Source organism: Myotis yumanensis, unplaced genomic scaffold, assembly GCF_028538775.1.
Source record: "Myotis yumanensis isolate MYYU_CA2020_CCGP unplaced genomic scaffold, mMyoYum1.0.hap1 SCAF_5, whole genome shotgun sequence".
NCBI lineage: Eukaryota > Metazoa > Chordata > Mammalia > Chiroptera > Vespertilionidae > Myotis > Myotis yumanensis.
The window spans coordinates 58,282,173-58,307,281 of record NW_027223756.1 but is presented as its reverse complement, the minus strand read 5'-3'; the positions used below and the strand labels follow the sequence as shown (position 1 = coordinate 58,307,281).

The following is a 25,109-nucleotide window of genomic DNA, read 5'->3' as shown; positions in this document are numbered from 1 at the left end:
AAAACCTTAACTATATTAACAGCAAAATTATAATTTATTTCTAAACAAATAATTAACAAAAATATTAATAGTTCAAGGACCACAATGGTAAATTGCTTTTTTCTTTAGTACTGAGTAAAATTTGTATCTCTTTATCGCCTTCATTTCTTTCTACATAATAGTTAGATGCTTCTAGTTATATAACTGTTCTCATCTCTAAGACATATAGTGATCCTTGGTAATAAAATCCAATGTAACCATTGTCTGCAAGTGCTTTAATATTGCGAAATGCTATGTAGCAAAGTTATTATGCAAAAATTTAGCATAAACTAATGGGTCCTATTGCTTACTCATGAATTAGAAGTATTTAAAGTGGCAAAAGTTTACATTTTTATAAGTTCTACACAACGGTGGATTATTCTGAATTATGGCTCATGTTTGTTGAAATATATATCTATCATTTTAAAACCAAAAGTGCAAACCCAATTCTAAAATAAAACAGTATTTTAATTAGCATGCTTTACAAAGAAACTTTCATACTCATGTTTACAGTATTTCTTCAGAAGAATGAGGCCTGATTGGAGATATACAGTCGCTGTCCAACATGGCTGCCATTAGCAAGTGATATTGTTGGTGATAAGGGATAGCTTGGATAAGAATAAGGCCTTGAAGTATAAGGAAGCACGCTGGGAGTCCCAGAAGAGAGGGTAGCACTAACAGGGGAAAGACTATTTATTGAGCTGCGACGGAAATTGTAGTCTGTAAATAAATACATGAACAATTATGCTGCACATCTTTATGGATACAAATTTAATTCAAAGAGATAAAGCATTAAAACTATAATCACCATTTAACATAATGTTCAAACATTCAAAATCCTGGCAATACTATATTGCTGGTAAAGACTGTGTCAGTATCCACTGCATGGCAAATCCTGACTGTTTTATCAGTCAGTATTATGTTTCTTTCACTGACAGTGCTTCAGAGATCTTACTAAAATACATTCTCGGATATCTATTTCTTGGATATCTATTAATTGTTTTGTCTCTTTTTTTATCACAAAAAAAGCTCTGATTTCTTAAGATAAAAATAGCAAATTCATATTTGCTTCTCTTTTGGAAACTGTATTAGGCATCAAACCAGCAAAAACATTCACCCCTGGACTATAAAACTAACTGTCCAATATTTCATTATTTAAATACTAATATAAACATTTATATAACTCAACACATCAATTTAATATTAGCATCCTACTGGTACCATAAAACAGTAAAATGAATCATCTTTATAAAATAAACTTCAAAAAACCATTATCAACTTATAGTATAGAAAAATCCAAAAATTTAACCAAATTTTTAAAAAAACAATTACATTTGAAATATTACTGCTTCACAATAAACATTCATCTCATGCAGCAATAATTTCCTGCTTCATTAATTGTAATGTTTGTAGATGTGTGTAAATATTAAAGACCAAATTTGTAAATCCCGTATTTTCCAAAAACTCAACTATGTTCTTTAGTACAGAATGAGCCATAGGTGTGACAATATTGTAAAATGATTATTTATAGAAGTTATGGTGTTTTTAAGAATGAACAAAAAGGAATTAGGTCATTTAATATACAGATAAAAGTTTGTTTCTATATTTCCTGGAACTATATATGAGGCCTAAAACAAATGAGCATTAACTTAATGTTGTCATGGGACTTAATATTTAGCCAACAGGAATGAGATCAACTGCAGAAGAATAAGCTCAAGCAACATCAGAAAGGACCTAGTTAAGAAAAAAAAATGGAAAAATAAAAATCAATTAAACATTGGTTTGATTTCCAGCATTATAAAACACTAATTAGAATAATTTTATAACCTTCATATTTTTATTAATGGTACAAGATTAATAAAAGCAGTGTGTTCCAAGAAGACATAAAGACATTAAAAGCATCCAGTTCAAAATATTCCTAGTATTTTAAAATTGGATAAAGAATTACTTGGATATCAAAGTAGGGTAACTGCAGGTATCACAGAATTCTTCTCTTAAAGCAGGGGTCCTCAAACTTTTTAAACAGGGGGCCAGTTCACTGTCCTCAGACCGTTGGAGGGCCAGACTACAGTTTAAAAAAAAACTGAACAAATTCCTATGCACACAGCGGCGGCAAAAACACCCGGCGGGCCGGATAAATGTTTTCGGCGGGCTGCAGTTTGAGGACCCCTGTCTTAAAGGATCCACTTTGCCTGAAGGGTCATGATATTAAGTATAAACAGAAAGTTAGTGCTCTTATAATTCAAATAAATTGCTTTAGAAAAAGTTCTGGTTCTCTCCTCCTAAAGATAATTACGCCAATACAATCAAATTCTTTTAAGCCATGTGGCTATGATACAACTAAAAGCTCTTTCAATTTCAATAGACAAGACTAAAGAAGAGCAGGTCTTTAGTAGGAAGGGAAATGTTTCCCAGAGAAATCACTTTCATTTTGGGTTTATATCCATTCAAGAGCTAATGCAGCCTATTATTCATGAAATGTGGACAGAAGAGTATCTTCAGAGGAAGACTTCACAAACATAGCCAGAAAACTGGCTAATGGCATAGTGCTTAGGTCTGAAAATGTGCATTTCTGATAGTACCATACTGTAAGCCTTTAATTTTAAAAATATTCTACTCAACTGTTTTATTCTCACATTTTTAAGGAGACTAAATCAAAATAAAAAATTAGAAATTGACACTGATGACTTTATTCATACAGGATAAATCGAGAGAGGAAAATCTCCCCCAAATACTACAAAGATTAGAAAACAAAAAGCTTCGGATGTTTATAAGATTTATAAGTATTTCATAAAGTTGTGCAACCCACACCAATATAGAGAATATTTTTATCACTCTAAACAGAAACCCAGTACCTATTAGCAGTCACTCCCCATTCCTTCTCTCCCAGCCCCAGCAACCACTAATTTTTCTGTTTCTATAGATTTGCCTATTCTGGATTTTTCATATAAATTGAACCACACAATTTATGTCATCCTTTTTAACTGGCTTCTTAGTATAAAATGTTTTCAAGGTTCATCCATGTTGTATTATGTACCAGAACTTCTTTCCTTTTTATATTCATTGTATGTATACTATACAACATCTTATTTATCCATTAACTAGTCAATGGTCATTAAGTTTGTTTCTACCTTTTGGCTACTATAAATAATGCTGCTAAGAAATAATTTGTGTAAGATTTTGCATGGACATATGTTTTCAATTTGCTTGAGTGAATACCTAGGAATGGAATTGCTGATACATATGGTAACACTATATTTAACTTTTTGAGGTACCATCAAACACAGCTTATACCATTTACACTCCCAACACCAATCTGTAAGAGTAAAGCACCCGATATTTTGCTCTATGCAATATATTTCCCATACCTCATATTTTAATATTTATTTCCATTTTGATGGGACATTAAAATTATTTTAATGTTATTCCACCATTTTATTATTTCAATTGCTAATATTCAAATAACCATGATTGAAATAATTCAATAGTTTTTCTTCACTGGGCCACTGAATTTCATCTGAAAAACGAAGTGTTTTTTAAATAACACTGTACATACCTAGAAGGTGAAGTACAGCTGGATTCAAACACTGAGTTAAAAAAATTCATCTATATTATAAAATATAAATAACATTTATCATTTATTACTTTGTACTTTCCATCCTAGTACAGAAAATCAAAAGCTAAGTGTAAAATAGAAGCGAGATTTTTTAGAATTGCTAGTTATTAGGCAACTTAAACCTATGAAATATTTAAAAAGCATTAACTAGAAAATTTTAAGTGATACTTTTGGCTGAAATACATTAGTATGACAAATTCACTGATTTTTTTAATCTCATTTACTTTCCCTATTACAATTATATTTTGACAAAATTTAAAAAGATAATTTTTATCCTCTACTTAAGTTTTCCTATCAGACAACTGACAGCAAAGGACAAGAAGTAGATAAGAAATGGCCGATGTTTTTTTGTTTGTTTTTCTTCTAAGACTAAGCCCAGAGTAGTTTAGGTCAGTCTGTTCTAAGATGATTTAGAGGAGGCTTTGAGTTATGCTAATCTTAGTAATGGATGGCTGGTTAAGAAAGGAAGTTACTGTCTCTGGGTCCTTATAACGTTCTAGTTGGGTAATTCTCTATTTTTACTAGAGTAATGATATTTTTCAGATTCAAATTCAGAAAAAATTTCATCTGCTTTTGATTTTAACTAAATGGTTTTTTAAGTTTACAATATACCATCCCATGTAAGTTTGAAACAGTGATATCTATAGGTTTATTTTTAAGAAACTGATTTTAAATTATCTGAAGATTATAATTTAAATCTTCAAAAACAAGGGTTTGAAATTCTAAAAAATGCAAACCAATCTATAGTGACAGCAAGCAGATCAGTGGTTGCCTGGGAAAGAGAGGAGGAATGAATTACATTAGGGGTGATGGAAATGCGTTTTACTGATTGTGGTGTCATTTAACAGATGAATATATGTCAAAACTGACCAAAGTGTACTTTTTTTTAATGATTTTTTTATTGATTTTTAGAAAGAAAAGGGAGAGGGAGAGTGAGAAACATCTGTGTGAGAGCAAAACACTGATGGGCTGCCTCCTGCAGGCTCCCTACCAGGGGTCAGGCCCACTCTCACTGGGAATTGAACTGGCCACCCTTCAGTGCAGGGGTCCTCAAACTACGGCCCGCGGGCCATATGCAAATACAAATATTGTATTTGTTCCTGTTTGTTTTTTTACTTCAAAATAAGATATGTGCAGTCTGCATAGGAATTTGTTCATAGTTGTTGTTTTTTTTAACTATAGTCCGGCCCTCCAACGGTCTGAGGGACAGTGAACTGGCCCCTGTTTAAAAAGTTTGAGGACCCCTGCTTCAGTGCATAGGATAACACCCAACCAACTGAGCAACACCAGCCAGGGAAAGTGTGGATATTAAATATGTGCATTTTTTGTATTTCAATTATACCTCAATAAAGTTATAAACAAACCCAAGTGTTTCTCTTGAGTTAATTCCAGCGTTTCCCAAACTACATTCCATACAGTTGAAGTACCTCAAAAGAAGAATCCCTTAGCAAAAAAAAAAAAAAAACTTGGAAAAATTTAGGAAAGATAAGTTTGACAGTTAAACAGATTACTACCACAATTATTCAATATGCTAATATGCATTATGATTTCCCCAGGGGAGTACACAGTACAGTTTTTCCCAAATTTGTTTGGCCTTAGAAACAGTTATTTCATGGAAGAACTTTATAAATCAGTTTGGCAAGAACTTTTAATAGGAATAATATATAGTACTTTAAAAGCAAAACAAAAATTCTTGAAATATAATAAAAATAGAGTGATTACAAACTGAAATACCTTCAGAGGCCAAGATGTAACAAACAAACAAAACTCAAAAAGAACCAAATGGAAAACAATAGGCATCTAGCTATTTGTACTGAAAATAAGCCTAGTTGCTTTCCTTTCAAAAAGCTGACGAGGCCAAACAAATCATATCTAGAGCTTCTAGTTTGCTACTTTGTATTAAGAGATTAATTATGTCAAATTTCTTTTAATGCTAGTTTCTAAACCACTTGGAAAGACAGTAATAGAATGGCAGAGAAAAAATTATGATCTGAACTGCAACAATCTAGGCTTCAGTAATAGCTCGAAAACTGTAGCTCACTAGAAATAATATCTGAGCAAAAGTGAAAAGAAGATAAAGCCCTTAAAAAAAGATAACTCTTTTCAAGTTTCATTTCTATGAGTAAAATTAGTCCTCATAATTCAAAATTTCAAATATAAAAACCTATAGGAAAAGGTAAAGCGTGTCCCAAAATTCACGCAAGAAGTAATTTTGATAGAAAAAACAGGTTTATAATTAAAGATTGTAAATTTTTTAGTGATTAATAAAGTATACAGTATAGGGTTATATATGGAATAGCATATCGGGTATATGGCCTCCACGGCCTTGCTGGCACATATGCACTCTTTTGTTGAAATTTTCCATGACTGTTTTGCATAAATGTGGCTGAATTTCGTTGATACAGTGCTCAATTTCCTCCTTCAAGGCGTGGGTGGTCGTGGGCTTGTTGGCATAAACCTAGACTTCAACCCCCCACCCCAAAAAAAGTCCAATGGTGTTAAATCGCATGATCTGGGTGGCCAATTCTGATCACCAAAACGGGAAATTACAGGACCAAGAAATGACTCATGCAGTAAATGAATTGTTTCTCGGGCTGTATGGCATGTGGCACCGTCTTGTTGAAACCACATGTCGTCCACATCCATATCTTGCAATTTAGGCACAAAAAACTGGATTATCATGTCACGATAGCGAGCACCATTAACTGTTATTGCCTGAGCAGCCGCATTTCAGTCATGGAAAATTTCAAAAAAAGAGTGCGTATGTGCCAGCAAAGCCGTGGAGGCCATTTACCCAATATGCTATTCCATGCATAACCCTATACTGTATACTTTATGAATCAATAAAAAATTTACAATTTTTAAAATTATAAACCTGTATTTTCTATCAAAATTACTTCTTGCGTGAATTTTGGGACGCCCTTTAGTTCTGGGAATAGCATATATTGGAATTTTTATGCTAATATCTATAAAAACAGTTATGTCTAAAGCGTAACAAATCTATTTCTTTGAATCTGCAGCATGATATTAATAAAAGCTATTATATGCTGAGCACTTACTATGTGCTAAAAATAACTATACATTATCAACACTAATCCTCACAAGGTAACTACTATTATTTTACTCTTTAACAGGGTTAATTGAGGCACAGAAGGGTAAAGTAACTTATTCAAGAACACAGAACTATGGTTTGCTACCCACACAACCACAACAGTTTTTGTTGTTGTTAATCCTCCCCCGAGGAAATATTCCCAGTGATTTTTAGAAATAATGGAAGGGAGGGAAAGAGACAAGAGAGAGAAACATCAGTGTGAGAGAGGCACATCAAATGGTTGCTCACGTATGGGCTCCAACCAGGGCTGGGAATCAAGCCTGCAACCAAGGTATGTGCACTTGCCCGGAATCAAACCCAGGACCCTTCAGTCCAAAGGATGACGGTCTATCCACTGAGCCAAACCACTAGGGTCACAACATTCTTTTTGCCTCTACATGTAAAAAGGAGTTTGGATAGTAATAATCTTTACTCAAATTATAAACTACTTGTAATTTCCTATTAAAGCTTATCCTTCTCAGTTCCATGTTGAAAAAACTATACAGTGAATCCTCAAAAATATAACTTTTATTCTAAATCCTATCAACAATAATTTTAGATTACTAAATTTGAAAATAATTAAAGTTCTATTTTTGGGTAAGTTTGAGAAATGCTAGATAATCTATATACACAACATACCCATTTGCAACTACGACTTTAACGTACAATTTACCATCTTGGTGATTTAAAATGTACACTAGGCATGTTAAAAGTTTTGAGAAGACCTGAAATACGGAAACCAGTTTAACTTTTTAAAACTTTGCTTAATGGGTTTATAATTAATAAAACTATAATAATAAAAATATTTCACAAGGTTTATTGGAGAATTTTATTTCTCCTTATAAGAATAACTTATAATTGGCTTTCTGAAAACTAAATATATCATTTAATATTCCTAAGAGACTTTCTCTTACCTGTTTATTTTCTCCAAATTCTTCTACATAGGTCCAGGCTGAAGAGATTGTGTTCCCTGTCTGTAAGCAGTGAAGACAGAAGAGAATTGAGTCTTTAGATTGATGTTATCCCTATCTTGGGAGTGCATGGAATCCTTGAGAATTTTAGTTAAAACCTTTTAATCAGTAAATAGGAAAATAAATTTAGAGAAAAGGCAACAGGTGACAAATAGTTATCATTTCTGAAGTTCTGTGAAGATGGAAAAAGACAACAGTATACTGCTATTTGAATGAAAATTATGAGTTAATACATTCCCAGAAAAAAACCATATCTTTCTTTATAAGTCAAGTCCTTCTTTGTTTTTCTAAGGACTACTATACTAATAAAATAAAGGATTTTAAAAACAAATGAAAATTACCTAGTTTCTGTAAGCAGATAGCCAAAGAATCTAAATGAATTTGATAAATATCAGTGCCTTTTCCTTCAGCCTTAAAGAGATGGATGGCGCTGACCGGTTTGGCTCAGTGGATAGAGCGTCGGTCTGCGGCCTCAAGGGTCCCGGGTTCGATTCCAGTCAAGAGCATGTACCTTGGTTGCAGGCACATACCCAGTAGGGAGTGTGCAGGAGGCAGCTGATCGATGTTTCTCTCTCATCGATGTTTTCAACTCTCTATCCCTTTCCCTTCCTCTGTAAAAAATCAATAAAATATTAAAAAAAAAAAGAAATGGATGGATGGCAAAAGTAACACTAAACTTAAAAAGCATTCTTCTTTTTAACAGCTAAACTTTATTTACTTGAAGCCTAATTTAACAATATATAGTACAACTCTGGACAGTCATCCATTTTAGGCATTCATCTCTTTATGTGCCTTAAAGCTTTCTAGTAGAAATGTATATCCAAGTCTATACTGAGAAACTGTGCCTAAAAGTATGAACAAATGAAAAATATTTTATAATCCACAGAAAAGTGTAGATTTTTTAGACAGTCATCTTAAAATTATAACTCAGTAGAAAAAAGTCACAATATTCTTTTTTATTTTTACATGATCAAATAGGCAACTAACTAATCAATCCTCCCAGTGAGAACTTGAAAATGTAGACTATTATAAAAGCAAAAATATCTACATGAAAGCATTGAGAATGACCTAGGCAATAAAGAATTATGGGACTGAGGTCCTAAACAAAGAAGAAAACTCAGAGAAGTATGCACATCTTTTGAAGGAGTATTTATTTCCCCTAGAAGGACTGGCAAATTCTGAAGAGGGATCTTAGAAGCAAGAAAAGATGACAGTAAAAAGATTTAACATATGTGTAATTGGAGTACCATATAAAGGAGAATGGGACAAAAGTAATACCTGAAAACAGAATAACTTAGAACTTTCTAAAACAGGTGAAAAACATTGATCTATAGATTTTAGAAGTAGTGAAAAGTCCCAATTAAGATAAAAACTAAGAAAGTACACGTAAATCCATCATAGTAACATTTCTGAAAATCACAGATAAAAAAAATATTAAGTAACAGAGAGCAAAAAAAAAAATAGTTTATGTTCAAAAGGAATAATAAGTAAATATCAGCTGACTACTCAACAGAAATAAAGGAAGCCAGAAGAAAATTAGTGGAAGTGTAACCTCAAAGGGCTAAAGGAAAATAACTGCTTATCAAGTAAAAATACCATTTCAAAAAGCAGGTAAATTAAAGAAACACTCAGGCAAATTATACTGAGGTTATTTGTCATAAACATATCCAAAGGAAAATAAAAATTAATGTCCTTTGGCCAGAATAAAGAAACAATCATAATGGAAGCTTGGAAGTGTAGGAGGAATAGAGAGCAAATGAAATTATAAATATGTAAATGGTAAATGAGTATAAATGTGTATTAACTAAAAACTATTGTCATTCTATATAGTATCTGATGGAGAAAAACACGTATCACCTGCCATGTTGACACATATGCCTTCCAGTGGCAATGCTTATCCAAGCGCAAACCTAAAATCCCAAAGCTACCTTGTTAACAAGATTATGTTCATAAGATCTTTGTAACTTATAATGATTCATTTAGGATTCAATCAGACGTCCTATGTTCACATTATACTAGAATGGTCTGGTTTACAAGTTTGATGGGGACAAAACTGTTTCTGAAAAGGAGGTAAAACATGGGGGGGAGGGAGAGAATCCCATCTCAGTGTATTTTAATTGTTAGAAAAATAACTTGCCAATAATGTCCCACATGTTCACCATGTGTTATCAAATGTTTAACATAAGACAAAGGTCAGTTTTTCATTGGAATTATGTGAAGGTAGAGAGAATAGTAGTTAAGAGCACACCTCTTAGCTAACTGGGGTTCCTGGGCGAATTAATCTAGTGAAGTCTCAGTTTCTTTATTTGTTAAAAAAAAGTATAGACATTAAAATAATATTCATCTCTGATATCATCAGGATAAAGTATTAGATAAAGGCATTTAGCACAATGCCTAACATATTAGTGCTCAAAGAATCTTAATTATTATAGTAGTAATAATATTTATTGTTATTAGAAACTCCAATGTTTTGGCTTTGTTTTCTGAATACTATTCTTCAGTACTTATATGGCACATTTTAAAATAAAAAAGGCAGTGTTGTGGGCCTTTTACACAATTTTAACTAAGTACATGTAATTACCCTATGAAATAGTTAATATTCCCATTTTACAGATGAAGAAACTGAAGTACAGGAAGGTTAAAGTAACTTTTCCAAGTAAGTAATAAAGCTGGGATGTGAATCCAGGAATTCTGAGTCTATGTGCTGTACTAAATTTAAAGTACTAAATCTCCTTTTGCTGAAATTATTTCTAAAATGCAATATTCTAGTTCCTGACCTTCTCATCTCAAATTAGGTCAGATCATCTAATTATACATTTTCATAACACCCTGTACACTTCAGTGTTTATCTGAACTGTAACTGAATAATAGTCTTCCTCAATAGAATGTATACTCTATGAAAGTAGCAACTGTGTCTGATTCACTACAGCGATCCTCTGGACTGTATACAAAGCAATATTCAGTATTTGTTAATTAACTTATATAGAACATGGGGCAAAAGTACATTTATCATTGTTCATATGGAAAATACTACAAAAATTAATAAATTATACAAGAATAAGCTCTGTGTTTTATGTACTGGAAACCTACTTTCGTTCCACTCTGCATTAACAAGGATTAACAATCACCAGTTGCCAGTTAATAACTAACAATGAGAACAGAAAGACTAAAGGAGTAAATAATAAACAAAAGAGTCATGAGAATAATGCCAAAAACAAATTTCCTTAAATAACATTTTCAAAAAGCAATTTTTCAGAGGACTTCAGAATAGCAAGACTAATACAATATACTCCAAAAGGTGTAAGGAAGATAATTCTGAATTTTAAGAGTCTAATATAAAACCTTTTCTTCTCCCATGCATTTATTTAACATAAACATATTTAAAATAAATCATAAAAAGTTAAAGTTTTGTTTAGTGGTAGTTTAAAAGCTTACATGGTCTGGGTTATATAAAAGCATAATCTACCTCCCTGAAACTTTCCTCAATTAGACTAAATTCCAAAACCTGGAGCTTCATATTAGTCTTTTTTCCATGTGCCAACTCTTCAAACATCTGAAGATAGCAATCATATTCCCCCTGTAAATATTAGTATGTACAGGTTAAACATCCCCAAATACTTCAGTTGTTCACTGTCCTACTTCATATTACAGTTTCCAAGTCCTCCATAGTTGTCAAGGTTTAATTAAACTCTGATGCCCAAAGCAAACATAATCTTAGACAACCTTGGCCAGGTAGCTCATCTGCTTGGAGCATCATCCCTTACACCAAAAAAGGTTGCACATTTAATTCCCAGTCAGGGCACATACCTGATACCCTGGTCAAAGCTCATACAGAGGCAACCGATCAATGTTTCTCTCTCACATCAATATCTGTGTCTGTCCCTCTCTCCCTTCTCTCTCTAAAAATAAAGTAAAAAAAAAATTCCACAGATATATACTCTATGCAGAACAAAAACATAACTTTTTTTGCATTTAATTATTAAAATATGAGAATCTCTAGAGTAGAATGACTCAATCTGGCTTTGATATCCTAGATTCATTTCAATGCAAAAACTTAAAAATCTTGAGTCTGCTATTAAATAAATCATAAGAAATGAAAAAAAAATCATGGCTACCCCATGTGTTTGTAAATACCCCTCAGAAGCTAAGAGAATGCTTTCACAGGGTAATTCTACTCTTGTTTAGTATCTCCTCTTTCCCTCTAGTTCATAAGACAAAAGAAATAACTTTCCAATGCTCTGTCATTACTATTTCTATGTATGACATACCTATAGTTCATACCAAGGAATCCCTCAAGGGACTCTTGATCATTCAAGGAAACAATTTGTGATCTTTCAAGGAAACAAATGTAGAAACATAATATACACAGGTGAGTCTGATTTAAATTAATTAACATTTCCCTGCTTGAATTATTTAACTCTTGCTTTTGGTAAAAATTATAACTATATAGTTCAGAATACAATTTTAAACCTTTTTCCCAAAGATTCATAATGACTCACTTGGAGCCTTATAATTCTGTGCCCAAAATAATCCAATACTTTCATAAATCAACTACAGATTTGATCATCACTGGACCGAAAATTAATATAGCAGAGGCAAAAAAAAAAAAAATCCAAACACATATATGACACATATACTGCAAATTGATTTGTTTACCCCATAATATAACCAGCAAACAAGCAGATTAGTACAGACAGTCCTCGGGTTACATCGGACTCAACGTCGTTTCGTGGTTATCGCCATCTCCCATTTATTTATAAAAAAAAGAAAGTTCGTCATTTCGCCGTATATACATATGTGCTTTATGTTTTTTGTTATTTATTTGCCACAAGTAAAGATCAGGAATTGTTATCTTTCTTTTAATTTTTTTTTTTTACTGTTTCACTTCATTATTGCTGTGTATGTGCTCCATGTGAGTGACATAGGTGCTTATGTAGGTGGGTTCCGACTTATAGCGAAAATTGCATTATGTCGCGCCGTACAAATGGATCTCCGACGTAACCCGAGGACCTACTGTATATTGCTGAAACAAAGGTAACAAGAAAAAAGTTAATGACCTTGCAGTCATAATTATAACAATCTATCTAGAAAATAGAATTATGAAGGTTTTAAAAAAGTGAAGTATCTCTAGTAATAATATCCTTAGAAAAACAGTAAAAGAAAATCAAAAGCTAAAGAAAAAGTGAAGGTCACCATGGCTGGGTGGCTCAAACGATTGGGGAATTATCCTGTACATCAAAAAGTTGTGGGTTCAATTCCAGTCAGGGCAAATACCTAGGTTGCGGGTTTAATCCCAGTCAGGGCATATAGGGAGGCAACTGATTGATGTTTTTCACCCTCTCTTTCCCCCTCTCTCTAAAGTTAATAAAAATATATCCTCAAGAGAGAATTAAAAAAAAAGAGAAGAAAAAGTGAAGGTCAACATAGATATCTATTAAAGAAGCTGGAGTTGTACATAACAGTTTACATTTTTTATTTATTCAAGAGTCAGTGTCAATAGAATTCATTTTTTTGTATAAAAATCAAGCTATACTGTTTAAACACACAACAAAAGAGGGATTTCAGAGTAAATTCACCAAAATATCAGGCATTACAGATTGATGTTTCTAATGATTGCATTCCTATATACTTTTTAACCAAAGTCATAGATACAATTATAGTATAAACTAGAGGCCCAGTGCACGGGATTCATGCACTGGTGGAGGGTGTGGCCTGCAGGGATCAGCCTGCTGTGGGAGCGCTGCTCATCCCGGTTAGCTGAGCGGCACTCCCACTACTGCACTGAGTGTCTGCCCACTGGTCGACCAGTTGTTCTGGTCATTCCACCATTTGGTCACTGAGCTTTTATTATATAGGATCATTGTCAGTGTTGTATACAGATTATATTTACTGAATCACAGCATTGCGAGAAGGTATATAGCTAGTCAAATAAACCATTTTCATAAAATATGTATTGTGCATATAAAAGTCTACATACAGGCCATTTTTAATAGCTCAAGTATCACTTGCCATGAGATAATGGCACACAAATAACTAATATATGTTTAGCCAAATACTACAAATTTAAGGAACAAGAAAAACCAAGTAGTTATTAATATTCTGGTTATTTAAAGCTTCTAATTAGTTGAGGAAACTAAAGTTTATCATTTTGTTTGTTTTAAATCACCAAGGGAAGTTCATCATTCTTGGAGGGACTGCACTACCAGGTCTTAGATAAAGGATGTATTACTCCAGGATATATAATGTAACTGAAATTAGCTAATAAAGAGTAGATTCTATATTTAATCTTAACCGAAAGGCATAGAAGCAACTGACATGGAGTAATTTTAAAGTGGTTAAAAGTATAGACAATCACTTGAATAAATTTCATCACAGTAAAACCAATTTTTCAAAACGACTTGTCTCCATTTACTAGTTCATTCACTAAATTATACTGCTGTAGTATAAGCAATCACTGTCTACTAAAGTAGGAAGCAGAGATAAAGGCGTAATAGGCTGAAGGTTACGTGCAGCTTCTCACAGAGACTTTACTGATTCTAAACCCCCTAAAATAAGCAAACCAAAGGAGAGAAAAATCAATACAACACTGAAATTCTATTCATAGCCAGGCTAAAAAATATATTTAGGTGACACCATGTGGCAAAATTATGAATTGCTACTGATGTATAAGAATGGAACATACAAGGCAAATTTTATTGTGACATTAACTCAAAAGGGGAAATTTTACAAAGTATTATTTTCTAAAATATTAAATGACAAAATCAGATGTTATATTTATAAATTAATAAAGCAGTAGCAATTGTTAAAACTGTTGTATTAATAAGAACAAGTATTTTAGAAAAGTATTTTAGGAAAGTATTAGCTAAAGATGTTGAAAAAATTATAAGATAATAGAGAATCAAGCATGATTAAACAAATGCATATAAGTAAATGAAATCACATGATCACTTGAGCCAGTTAATAACAGCTATGGAAAAATACTGGTCAGATGATATGTTTTAATATACATCATTTTCCTAGATTCTCTGTTATAAAAAGAAAATTAATTTCAAGACTTTTAAGTAATTAAGTTTTATAAAATCTTGGTTTTGATTACAATTAACAAATTCAGGTAAGAAAATAACCAAAAAGCAATTACATGTTCATACAAATAAAACAGGTGACTGACTGAACCTTTTATTTTTAATCCAGTTGTTCTGCTGTAAAGTAGACAAATATGAGCTTTGAATTGTATAAAGTAAGGAATAGTAAATTGAGAGTTAATTCATGCAGAAGTAGCTCTTAATTTTCAACTATTTGAACGTAAGTATGTATCTTGGTAGACAAAAAAAATTCAAGTATTATTTTTGGTCCTTCATAAGATTTTTAAACATATTTTAAACAAAACCATTAATTGGGAGGATAAGAGAGTACTTAAGTTCACCAAATAAAACCCTCATATTTGAAGGCACTAAGGTCCACAAAGAGTAAATGATTCATTTGCCATTCCAAGGTCACAGTTTGTTGGTGGCTGAGACTACAAGTTATTGTACTTCTACTTGATTACTCATTAATATCCTATATAATAAAAGGCTAGTATGCAAATCAACCGAACGGTGGAACAACCAGTTGCTATGATGTGCAATGATCATCAGGGGGCAGTTGCTCAAAGCAGGAGATGCCCCCTGGTGGTCAGTGAGCTCCCACAGCGGGAGCACCGCTCAGCCAGAAGCCAGGCTCAGTGGCGGGAGCCTCTCCCACCTCCACGGCAGCGCTAAGGATGTCTAACTGCTGTCGGGAGTGGGCCTAAGCCATCAGTCGGACATCGCCCAAGGGTTCCCAGACTGCAAGAGTGTGCAGGCCAGGCTGAGGGTCCCCCTCCCCGAAGCACACAAATTTCGTGCACCAGGTTTCTAGTATTAAATAAGCTGCTTCTCTCACAGTACTAATCTGTAATAATAAAAGGGTAATATGCTAATTAGACCGGACGTCATTCCAGACATCCTGCTGGATAAAGTCGAGGCCAGAGGGAAGCCCAGGGAAGGAAGGCCTACTCTTGCACAAATTTTGTGCATCGGGCCTCTAGTTCCATAGTAACTATGGTCTGTTAATACAAGTGTTAGTAGGATAAAAATTATAAGGAATACCACATGATGGCCTGTTAGAAAAAATATTTAAATTTCAAGAGGAATAGAAGTATATTTTCACAAATATTGGGCCCTCATGGAGGGTCAAAGACACATAGTTGAGTTAATGGAAATTTCGTCTCACCACTTGATCATATGAAAACAAACTAAAGTATAAAATGTTGATGCTGATGCTACTTTTTATTTATCTAAGTGAATTTTAAAGCAGACTTAGCAAATTTTGTTCTTTAATATATCAGTCTGAAATACTATCATGATAGTCAAATCTGTAATTAAAACTGGAAAGGAAAGAATAACTTTCTAAAACTATCATTTTTCTTCTAATAATTTGTAATTAATTTTTTCATTATAATACAGTACCATATATGGTACCTAGCTTAAGAGTCTCCTAAATTTATTTCTTAAATTTAAAAAAAAACCAAACACTGAAAGTTTCTCTTTGTTTCAAAGCAATTTATTGGCAAATTTCTAAAATCAAAATTTGATTTTTTGTATTTCTGCCCATCAATCTGGAAATAATGACAGCTCATAAGAAAAAAGCACCTTATTTTTCACATTAAAACTTCTCAGAATACGATTCCTTCATTCTGCTGTCTTCTATTTTGTAACTTTCAACGAAGTTATAAGTGATAACAGAAATCAAAATCGAATTTAAATATTAAAAAATAGAACAAATAGTGATTATCATACTTGGTAAATACTTTACCACTCACTGTCCAGAAAAAAGTAAAGATTCTAATAATGTATGTAATTACAAAGTCAAATATGAGAAGCAATATGCACGTCAGCCATAAAATGAATATTGAAAAAATACAGGAAAATATTTAAAAGATGAATATTCACACATAAAATGGTCCACACAAACCAGAATAGATTAATCTAGAAAAAAAAGTACTTGCTCAGAGGAAAAGCAAGTAATATCAACATAGTCGTAATAAAAAAAATACAGTACTTGCAAAGTTTTAAAAAGCAGAACTGCTGAAATTTTAATTAACTAAAGTCTACTTACTTTCAATTTCCAATTATTAAAATCTAACTAAAATTACCAAAACAAACATTATATAGAACTCTGCCATTAACCCACCACCATGCTGTTTTTCTAAATGTTCGCTTATGTGGTGTCCCCCTCTGACCATAAACTCTTCTTACCATTTACAACACAGATCAGGTGTGAGGTGTGCCCTTTCTTTGTACTCCCAAGATACCCTATGCTTGCCTTCTTCAGTAGACTGTGACTCCGTAAGAGCAAAAACAATGTTTTATTTATCTTTAGCTACAGATTGCTTAAGAAGTACACTTAGCACAGGAAAGGCATTCAAAAAAGATTTGTTCTTTAATTGAACTTCATCAGTCATGGCCAAAGCAATAGAATACTCAGATTAAATTAAATCAATGGCATAAGCTGGTTTGTAACAAGAGGCTCTTCATTCCTGTCTTAAAACTTTAGGTGGTCATCCAAGTAAAAAAACAAAACAACAACAACAAAAGAAACCTCTTCATCAGCATTACAAACATAGAAACAAGAAAATAAATGCCTTGCCTGAATGAGTTGTTAATAAATATCTCTCAAGGTGAATTATCAATACACACTGAGGTGACCTCCCTCCTTCCAGTATTCTCCAAGACTTTCTTCTTCAAAATTATAACTCTCCAGAGCTTTTCTTTACCTCCTTGATTTTGCTTATTCCAGTCCTAGATGATGAATAATCCTCCAGGAGAAAGTAGTGGCAATAATGGAAGGCCCCAATTCAAAACAGAGGCAAAATTTTAAGAATAGCAGAATTATTCACACTCATAGTCTGATCTATTATTAAAGATACAGTATTTTGAAACAGAAGTCTTATTTAAAAAGATGATATTAAATGACCTAAGAAGTCTCCATACATCAAATATTTGGTATAGAGCTATCTATCTCCTATGCCCCAACTCTGTATTCCACCCATTAAATTCAATGAGTATCCCTCACACTTATTACAAGTTCCTAAATATAACCAGGTAACACAACTTCTTATCCCATGGATTGAGGTTAGGGAGGTTATTCTCTGACATTATGAGGATGAAGACAGTCTCTAACTTTGAAGTAAAAGAAAAATGAGGGTTCAATTTTGGCATTAATTCCAGCTTTCCTCCTATTTAAGAGCATTTTGCTTAAAATAGAGCTCACTTTAAATGGGAACAAAAAAAAACCCCAAAATATTTTAAAAATTAATGTTAAGGGACTATATAACAAGTGTTTCTGGGATTCTGGTAAAAGCACTAAATGGTCACTAAAAGTAAACTCTCAGATTTCTAGTACTCATTTAGATGCCTAGTGCCCCTTTAAAAAACTTCTATTTTCCTCATAACACTAATGAGAGTCTTAATTTAACTAAATAAAGTCTACTTTTTTTTCAAACTTGAAAAGTGAACATGGTAATGCCAAAACAAAGTGGAAATTAGAAGTATAGTCTTAAAGAGCTCTGAAATAAAAAACTAAATTAACAAAGATCAAGGTAAGATTAAATAATAATGTTCAAAATAGCATCAAACTAGAAAAAATATCAAGTTGAATTAATAGAAGTATATTAAAGTAATTACTACACTCAAAGAGATCATCCTATATAATAAAAGGCTAATATGCAAATTGTCCCCTTGACCAGGAGTTTGACCGGAGTTCAACCAGGGGGTGGGGCTGGCCCACCAACCGCCCATGGCTCCTCCCCCTGGCCACCCTCCCCCCCCACTGGGGTGGCCGGCTGGACCCCACCCATGCACAAATTTGTGCACCAGGCCTCTAGTCTTAAAATAATAGTTAAATTCACTAATTAGAAAATTATATTCAAATTATTTAATAAAATAGAGCCAAAGGTTATTTAATACTTGACGAACTCTATTTGAGGGTCTCCACAGCAAATCAATAACCTCTCAAGATCTTAGAAAAATCTAAGGCTTGAAACATGTAAATATTTAGCAGGATAACAGTAACAAACACAACACCCCTTCCCCTCTAAGAACACAACACTACCACCATGATCTCAACCCTGAACCATCCAATTAAACCCTGCAAACTTTATCTAAAGGAAACTTCATGTAAAAACACATCAATTTTTTAAAAGTCCAGACACTCAATTAATAGAAGGTAAAATCACATCAGATCATCACCACAATGACATTAACTCTATCCTTAACCTGCCATGTGGCATCACATAATCTCCTGGCTGTCTACAGCACCTGACATGACTTAAATGACAACTGAAAGGCTGACATTTGTTTTTCGATCATAAATTCCTAGACCCCTGATTTCTGACTCTTCCACATCCTGAATTCCCTCTCTCCTTCTCCTAAGTTGCCTCTAACTCAACCTTCACTCATATTTCTAGACAATTACAATAAGGATTTTTCTGTTACTGTCTGTAGACAAGGCCTCAGGCCTTGTATACTGCATCCAAGCAAGCCCGTAGAGTTTAATTGAAAGTTTTGGCTTATATTTGGCTTAGCTCTTTTTTCTGATGGTGAATAGAAACTGAAAAAATATATAAAACACAAATTTTTCCAGTTTTTATTGAAAGAAGCTTTAATATGAAGGTAATAAAATCTGAAATAGATGGCTATAAAGCAAACTGCCTGTGCCCTCTTAAGGATTTCATTTATTGAAGTTTATTTTATTCCTGATTAACATAATCAAGCAGGGAATACTGTACCTGAACAGGGGTTTTCTTTGGGAACTAAAAGCTATAACAAGTTAACTATGGCCCTAGTACTCAAGTAAAAAAAAAAAAAATCATTTTAATATTAAATTAAAAGCTGATGAAAAACCTCCGGTTTCATTTAACATCTGATCTTCTTTATGGGAGAACCAGATGGAGAAACCATGTTTAAACAGAAAAATCTAACATAAAATAAACTAAGAAGACTACGTTTTAAGAATCATATTTAAGTTAAATTTGTAAGGGAAATAAGTAAAGATAGAAATAAATTATATTTCAGCATTACCATGTTGGATCAGATACAAGTATCCTGGGAAAATCTTGCCCAGCAACTAATTATCTATATTTACTCCAAAAGAATAATTTGATCCATTTTTCTCTAAAAACCCTAATTTGAATTATTTGCTACCCACCTAATTTTATATTTAACTTTGTCTTTATTAAAAGAAAAATGGAAGGTTTCTATTATGTACTTTGATGGAAACCATACCTAATAATTTATTAACTTAAATGACTAAAATTACCAAATATTTCCAAAATAAGGACAGTACTGAAAAGTTTCTTTGAAGGGAACTCAACCTTCAGTCCTAAAGTTATGACCAGATCTCCAAATCAGAATCTCCTAAAAATATTCATAATACCATGGGAGTGGCTATAATGGATAAGCAAATCTAAATAACATGTAAAAATTACTTTCTCTTTTGGTAATGTTTTTCTTTTATTATCTTAACAATTTTAAGAATATCAATTTTAAATGGATATAAGCGTCAGTAGTATAATTCTGCAATCATATTAACAAATCAATTTTAAGCTTAGCGAGTTTGACTACTGCAATAAAAAAACACAATTATAATCCTTAGTTTGTAATCTTTCCTTTTTATAGTTGATTTTCAAGAAACTACTATTCTTCTAATAAATATTATTTGGGGCACAAAGTCATCACCAACTGAAATATATAGCTGCAATTTAAAAAATGAGACAAACTGATGGGAAGGGGGTAGCTAACAAAACACCAAAAAACAGAAAGTAGGAAAATACCAGAGCAGTATTACATCTTTTCCTTCACAATGCCAAATATTTAGTTAGCATATGGCCCAAAGTCTTTCTTTTTTTTTTATGTCAAAGGGAAAGTGTGCTGAAGATGTAACACGGCTTGTGGGAGGCACATCCCACATAAGAGTGTGAACACCCAATCATCACACTTATGAACTACAAAAGGATCCAAAGCCTTTCTTAACTATGCCTCAAATGTTTTAGAGAAAGTTACTTTTTTCAAAGCCTGAAATGAATGGTCATAAACATCTTTTAATGCTTTTTGTCTTTCATGAGTAATTTCCAGATTGGTGAGCGTAAGGCTGTGTCTACAAATGACCCATCTGAAATGCCTGATTTTACCAACTTCCTACCCCTACCCTCAAAAAAGATTACTGGGTAGGCTTTACCAAAGAAAGTGGTTTAAGTAACAAACCCTGTAACTTATATAGAAATTATTTCAAATTAGGATCAGTCATTGCAAAACAAACTAATGAAACAGAATCATAAACTCTAAAGTAAATACGTAATGTTTTAAAAAACTAAATAGCCCTGGCCGGTGTGGCTCACTCAGTTGGTTGAGCATCCTCCCATGCACCAACAGGTCTCCATTTCCATTCCCGGTCAGGGCACATGCCAGGGTTGCTGGCTTGATTCTCGGTAAAGGGTGTGCAGAAGACAACCAATGGATGTTTCTCTCTCACACCAATGTTTCTCTCTCTCCCTCTCACTTCCTCTCTCTCTAAAATCAATAAAAACATATTTTAAAAAATAAATAAGCTAAACATAGAAGTCTCTATAGGAGGAAAGTCTCAATGAAATTTACCACAAATTCATAAAACTGAGGTAAAATTTATGTTAAATACTCACCCCTAATGTTGAATTCTAAATAAATGAATTTATAAATAATCTATAATATTCCATATTCTACAATATTATTTAAAGTATTTTTAAACTTACCCAAATGAAGTAATGTAAACTGGGCTGCCAGTTCCTTTGCATCTTCTAACGTAGTACAGAGTTTGTCTGGCATGAAGTAGCTCTGGGATCCATTTGCAATAGCAGGAATAACGATTTTATATACCAAGAGTACTTTGCCATCTTGACTTGTTGTTGAATATAAATAATATTCTGGTGGTGCCCAATTATTTTTGTTGCAGTAATAATCCAAATGCATTACTGCAGAATTGAAATGATTTGATTTTAAAGAATACATGCTAATTGGAGTAAGCTTTGTTCCAGGAAAAAATGGGTAAGTGCATCTATCAATTTCAGAGGGGCCTGGGCTATGCTGACCATTGAGACGAGCTGGAAGAGCTGGTGGCTTGCCTAGAGTTTTTGGATGGTTCTCTTCTTTGTTGGCAAACACAATCAAGTTTTCAGAATTGGGGCTAATCTGACCATTAAGATGCTGTCTCCAAGTATTTTCTTTATTTACTGGTTTTGCCAGTGTTACCTCAATACTTGCTCCATCAATGCACTTTCCATTCATAACAGACATAGCAGCCACTGCATCTTCTCGGTTGAAAAAATGAACAAAAGCGTAATCTCTAAGTTTCTTTACTCTTTCAACTGCACCAGGTTTGAATTTATTGAATTCTGCTTTAATTGTTTCCTCTGCAGTTGAGATCATTAAATTTCTAACATAGAGAACTTTAACTCTCTGCATGGTTTCCTCATCAACCTCTTTCTCTGGGTCAGCCCAATCTACTTGAATGGTATGGCCCCATAGTTGGAATGTTCCTACAAAAAAGAATAAGTTAATCTGAAGACAATTAAAACGCAAGTCAAATACTGTTAAGTAAATCTGTTACTCCAAAGAAGCGCAAACTCAAATACATATCAATATATTTGGTTAAGTATTATAGTTTCCCACTCACATGAAAATTTACTAGGGCAAACCTAATCAGAACTTACGGTGAAATTAATTTTAAGACTAAACAAACAAATATACTTCAAAGAAAGATCATTAGAAGAATTAGTCATTGTCTTTTGAATTTTTAATAAGCAACAATTAACTTATAAATATATCATCCATGAATCAGTAAATTATAAATAATTATTTCATATAAACAACTTCTTCATTTACTTACTAACTTAATCCTTATTCCTCTAAAGGCATTATGTATTTTCGTAATATTGATCTATAAGGTACTGTCATTTTTAATATTTACAATAGAGGGAATATGGAAAAATAACCTTTAAAAGGATAGGCTTACCTGGAATTAGTTTTCTCCGGGCCATAGCAGCAGCTCTGTGAGATTCATATTCAACAAATGCAAAACCACGATTTTTAGTCTTATCAGTCGCACTTGGATAAACAATGACATCTACAACTCCTTCTGTAACTTTCTTCATTTCATCCAAAATTTCTTCTTTCTTCTTTTCCTTGGGAATAGCTCCAATAAATAATCTGCAATTATCCAAGCTTACACATACACCAATAAACTTCCCTGGTCGAATCTCATAATTATTAAGAATTCTGATGGCTAACTGGGCTTCTTCTTTTGTAGTGTACATCACAAAAGCGTAACCTCGATTTTCACCACTAAATTCCATCATAAGTCGAAATTCATATATCTTCCCAGCTCTTTCAAATACAGGGACTAACTCATCTTCATACATATCACGAGGTATTTTTCCTACAAAAACTTCACAGCCTCTAGGTGGAGGTGGACCTTCCCAACCTGAAAGACAAAAATCAATACAGATAAATTTTAATAAGATATTTATATTCACTATTCATTCATTCATTGCACGAATGCACAGAGAGCCTTCTTTGTATCATGCACTATTCTAGGCACTGGGGGATCCAAGACTGAAAAAAACCGAAACACCTTCCCTCGCGAAGCATATATTCAATACAGAAAGAAGACTGAGAAGTAAGTGCTATAAAAATACAGCCACAGAAGGGTTAGTTTTTGTAGTCAGGTAAATCTTGTCTGATAATATGAAGTCTGAGCAGACACCTCAATGAAATGAGGGGATGAGCTCTGAGGATATATCAGGAAGAAGAAAAAGCAAGTGCTTTGTATATTAGAACTCAGAACACACAAGCTATATGGCTAACATGTACTTGAGGGAGGAGTAAAGTGGTAAGTAATGTGGTCATCAATGTAACTAGAGGCCAAGATTTCATATTACGTCTGATAGGAAGTTAATTGGAGGGTTTTGAGCAAAGAAAATGCATTGGCTATTAGTAGAAAAACAAAACATTATATCTAACTAGAGGCTCAGTGCACAAAATTCGTTCACTGGGGGGAGGAGGGGTCTATCAGCCCAGCCTGCATCCTCTTGAAGTCCGGGAGCCCTCGGGGGATGTTTGACTGACAGCTTAGGCCCGCTCCCTACAGTCAGATATCCTTAGCGCTGCTGGGGAGGGCGGGAGAGGTTCCCACCACCGCCACTGCACTCACCAGCCATAAACCCAGCTCTGGCTGAGCGGCACTCGCCCTGTGGGAGTGCACTGACCACCAGGGGGGCAGCTCATGCGTTGAGCATCTGCCCCCTGGTGGTCAGTGTGCATCATAGCAACCGGTCATTCCACTGTTCAGTCGATTTGCATATTAGCTTTTTATTATATAGGAGGATTATGTTTGCATCTGATTTGCATCTAGTGTAGACACCACTCCTCCCTCTATTCACTGGTCTTTCTAAATTCCTCTCAAAGACCTCCCCTTTAATTTCTAGAGTATCCTTTTCTGCACTGACTCAATCCTGACTTCTTTCTAAACCAACCTATTCTTTCTCAACTGCTTCTTTTTATGTATATATTATTGAATTTTTACAGAGAGGAAGGGACAGGGATAGAGAGTTAGAAACATCAATGAGAGAGAAACATCGATCAGCTGCCTCCTGCACACTCCCCACTGGGGATGTGCCTGAAACCAAGGTACATGCCCTTGACTGGAATCGAACCTGGGTCCACAGGCTGACACTCTATCCACTGAGTCAAACCAGTTAGGGCTCAACTGCTTCTTAATCCAAAAGAATTGAAAACTGTAATGGTAAAACATGCCTAACATTATAAAATATACCTTTTCCCTAACATTAAAAATTATTGCTGCCCTAGCCAGTTTGGCTCAATGGATAGAGCAACAGCCCATGGACTGAAGGGTGAAGGGTGCATAACTTGATTGCAGGCTCCATCCCCAGCCCTGGTCAGGGCACATGCAGGAGTTAACCAATCGTCATTTCTCTCTGTGTGTCTCTTCCCCTCCCTTCCACTCTCTCTAAAAAATCATTGGAAAAATATCCTCGGGTGAGGATTAACAAAAAATTATTGCTAAAGTCTAAAAGCAGTTACAAAAAATAGAGCTACTGTTTGGGATACTTGTAAAGATAGATACATAATGAAAATGACTACACTAAAACTTCGACTTTTTTTAACATAAACAAAACCACACCTGGAGGAGGACCACCAAATTTCCTTTGCCCATTTTCTTGAACCATGTTGTAACCAGTCTTTTCCATCAGAGCAAGTAATGCTGCTTCATTCTGCGTACCAGTTCGGACTTTACTGCATCCATTTGTTCCATCTATATTTTCTTCATTCATGGCTGCAGTTCC

The 25,109-nt window shown here is 33.7% G+C and overlaps 1 protein-coding gene and 1 non-coding gene across 2 annotated transcripts; both read right to left on the bottom strand.

Annotated features, from left to right (window-relative positions):
• Nucleotides 1-534: 534 nt before the first annotated feature.
• On the bottom strand, nucleotides 535-25,109 carry RBM46 (RNA binding motif protein 46). The gene is made up of 4 exons (XM_070417232.1): nucleotides 24,947-25,109; nucleotides 22,760-23,227; nucleotides 21,501-22,283; nucleotides 535-738 (listed from the first exon to the last, which is right to left on the bottom strand). Exons 1-4 carry the CDS (start codon nucleotides 25,095-25,097, stop codon nucleotides 539-541), a joined length of 1,602 nt encoding a protein of 533 aa, XP_070273333.1. The 5' UTR covers nucleotides 25,098-25,109; the 3' UTR covers nucleotides 535-538.
• LOC139011960 (small nucleolar RNA U13) lies at nucleotides 20,626-20,729 on the bottom strand. Its single transcript, XR_011471759.1, has one exon. It is a non-coding gene; the product is annotated as a small nucleolar RNA U13 (small nucleolar RNA).

Bases quoted from the DNA above. Each gene is read 5' to 3' on its own strand.
- RBM46 (XM_070417232.1), bottom strand. From the start codon at position 25,097: ATGAATGAAGAAAATATAGATGGAACAAATGGATGCAGTAAAGTCCGA. The intron at 22,284-22,759 runs GTAAGCCTATCC...TCTTTTTTGTAG, and splicing joins CCGGAGAAAACTAATTCCAG to GAACATTCCAACTATGGGGC. The intron at 739-21,500 runs GTAAGTTTAAAA...ATTTATTTACAG, and splicing joins GTTTACATTACTTCATTTGG to ACTACAATTTCCGTCGCAGC.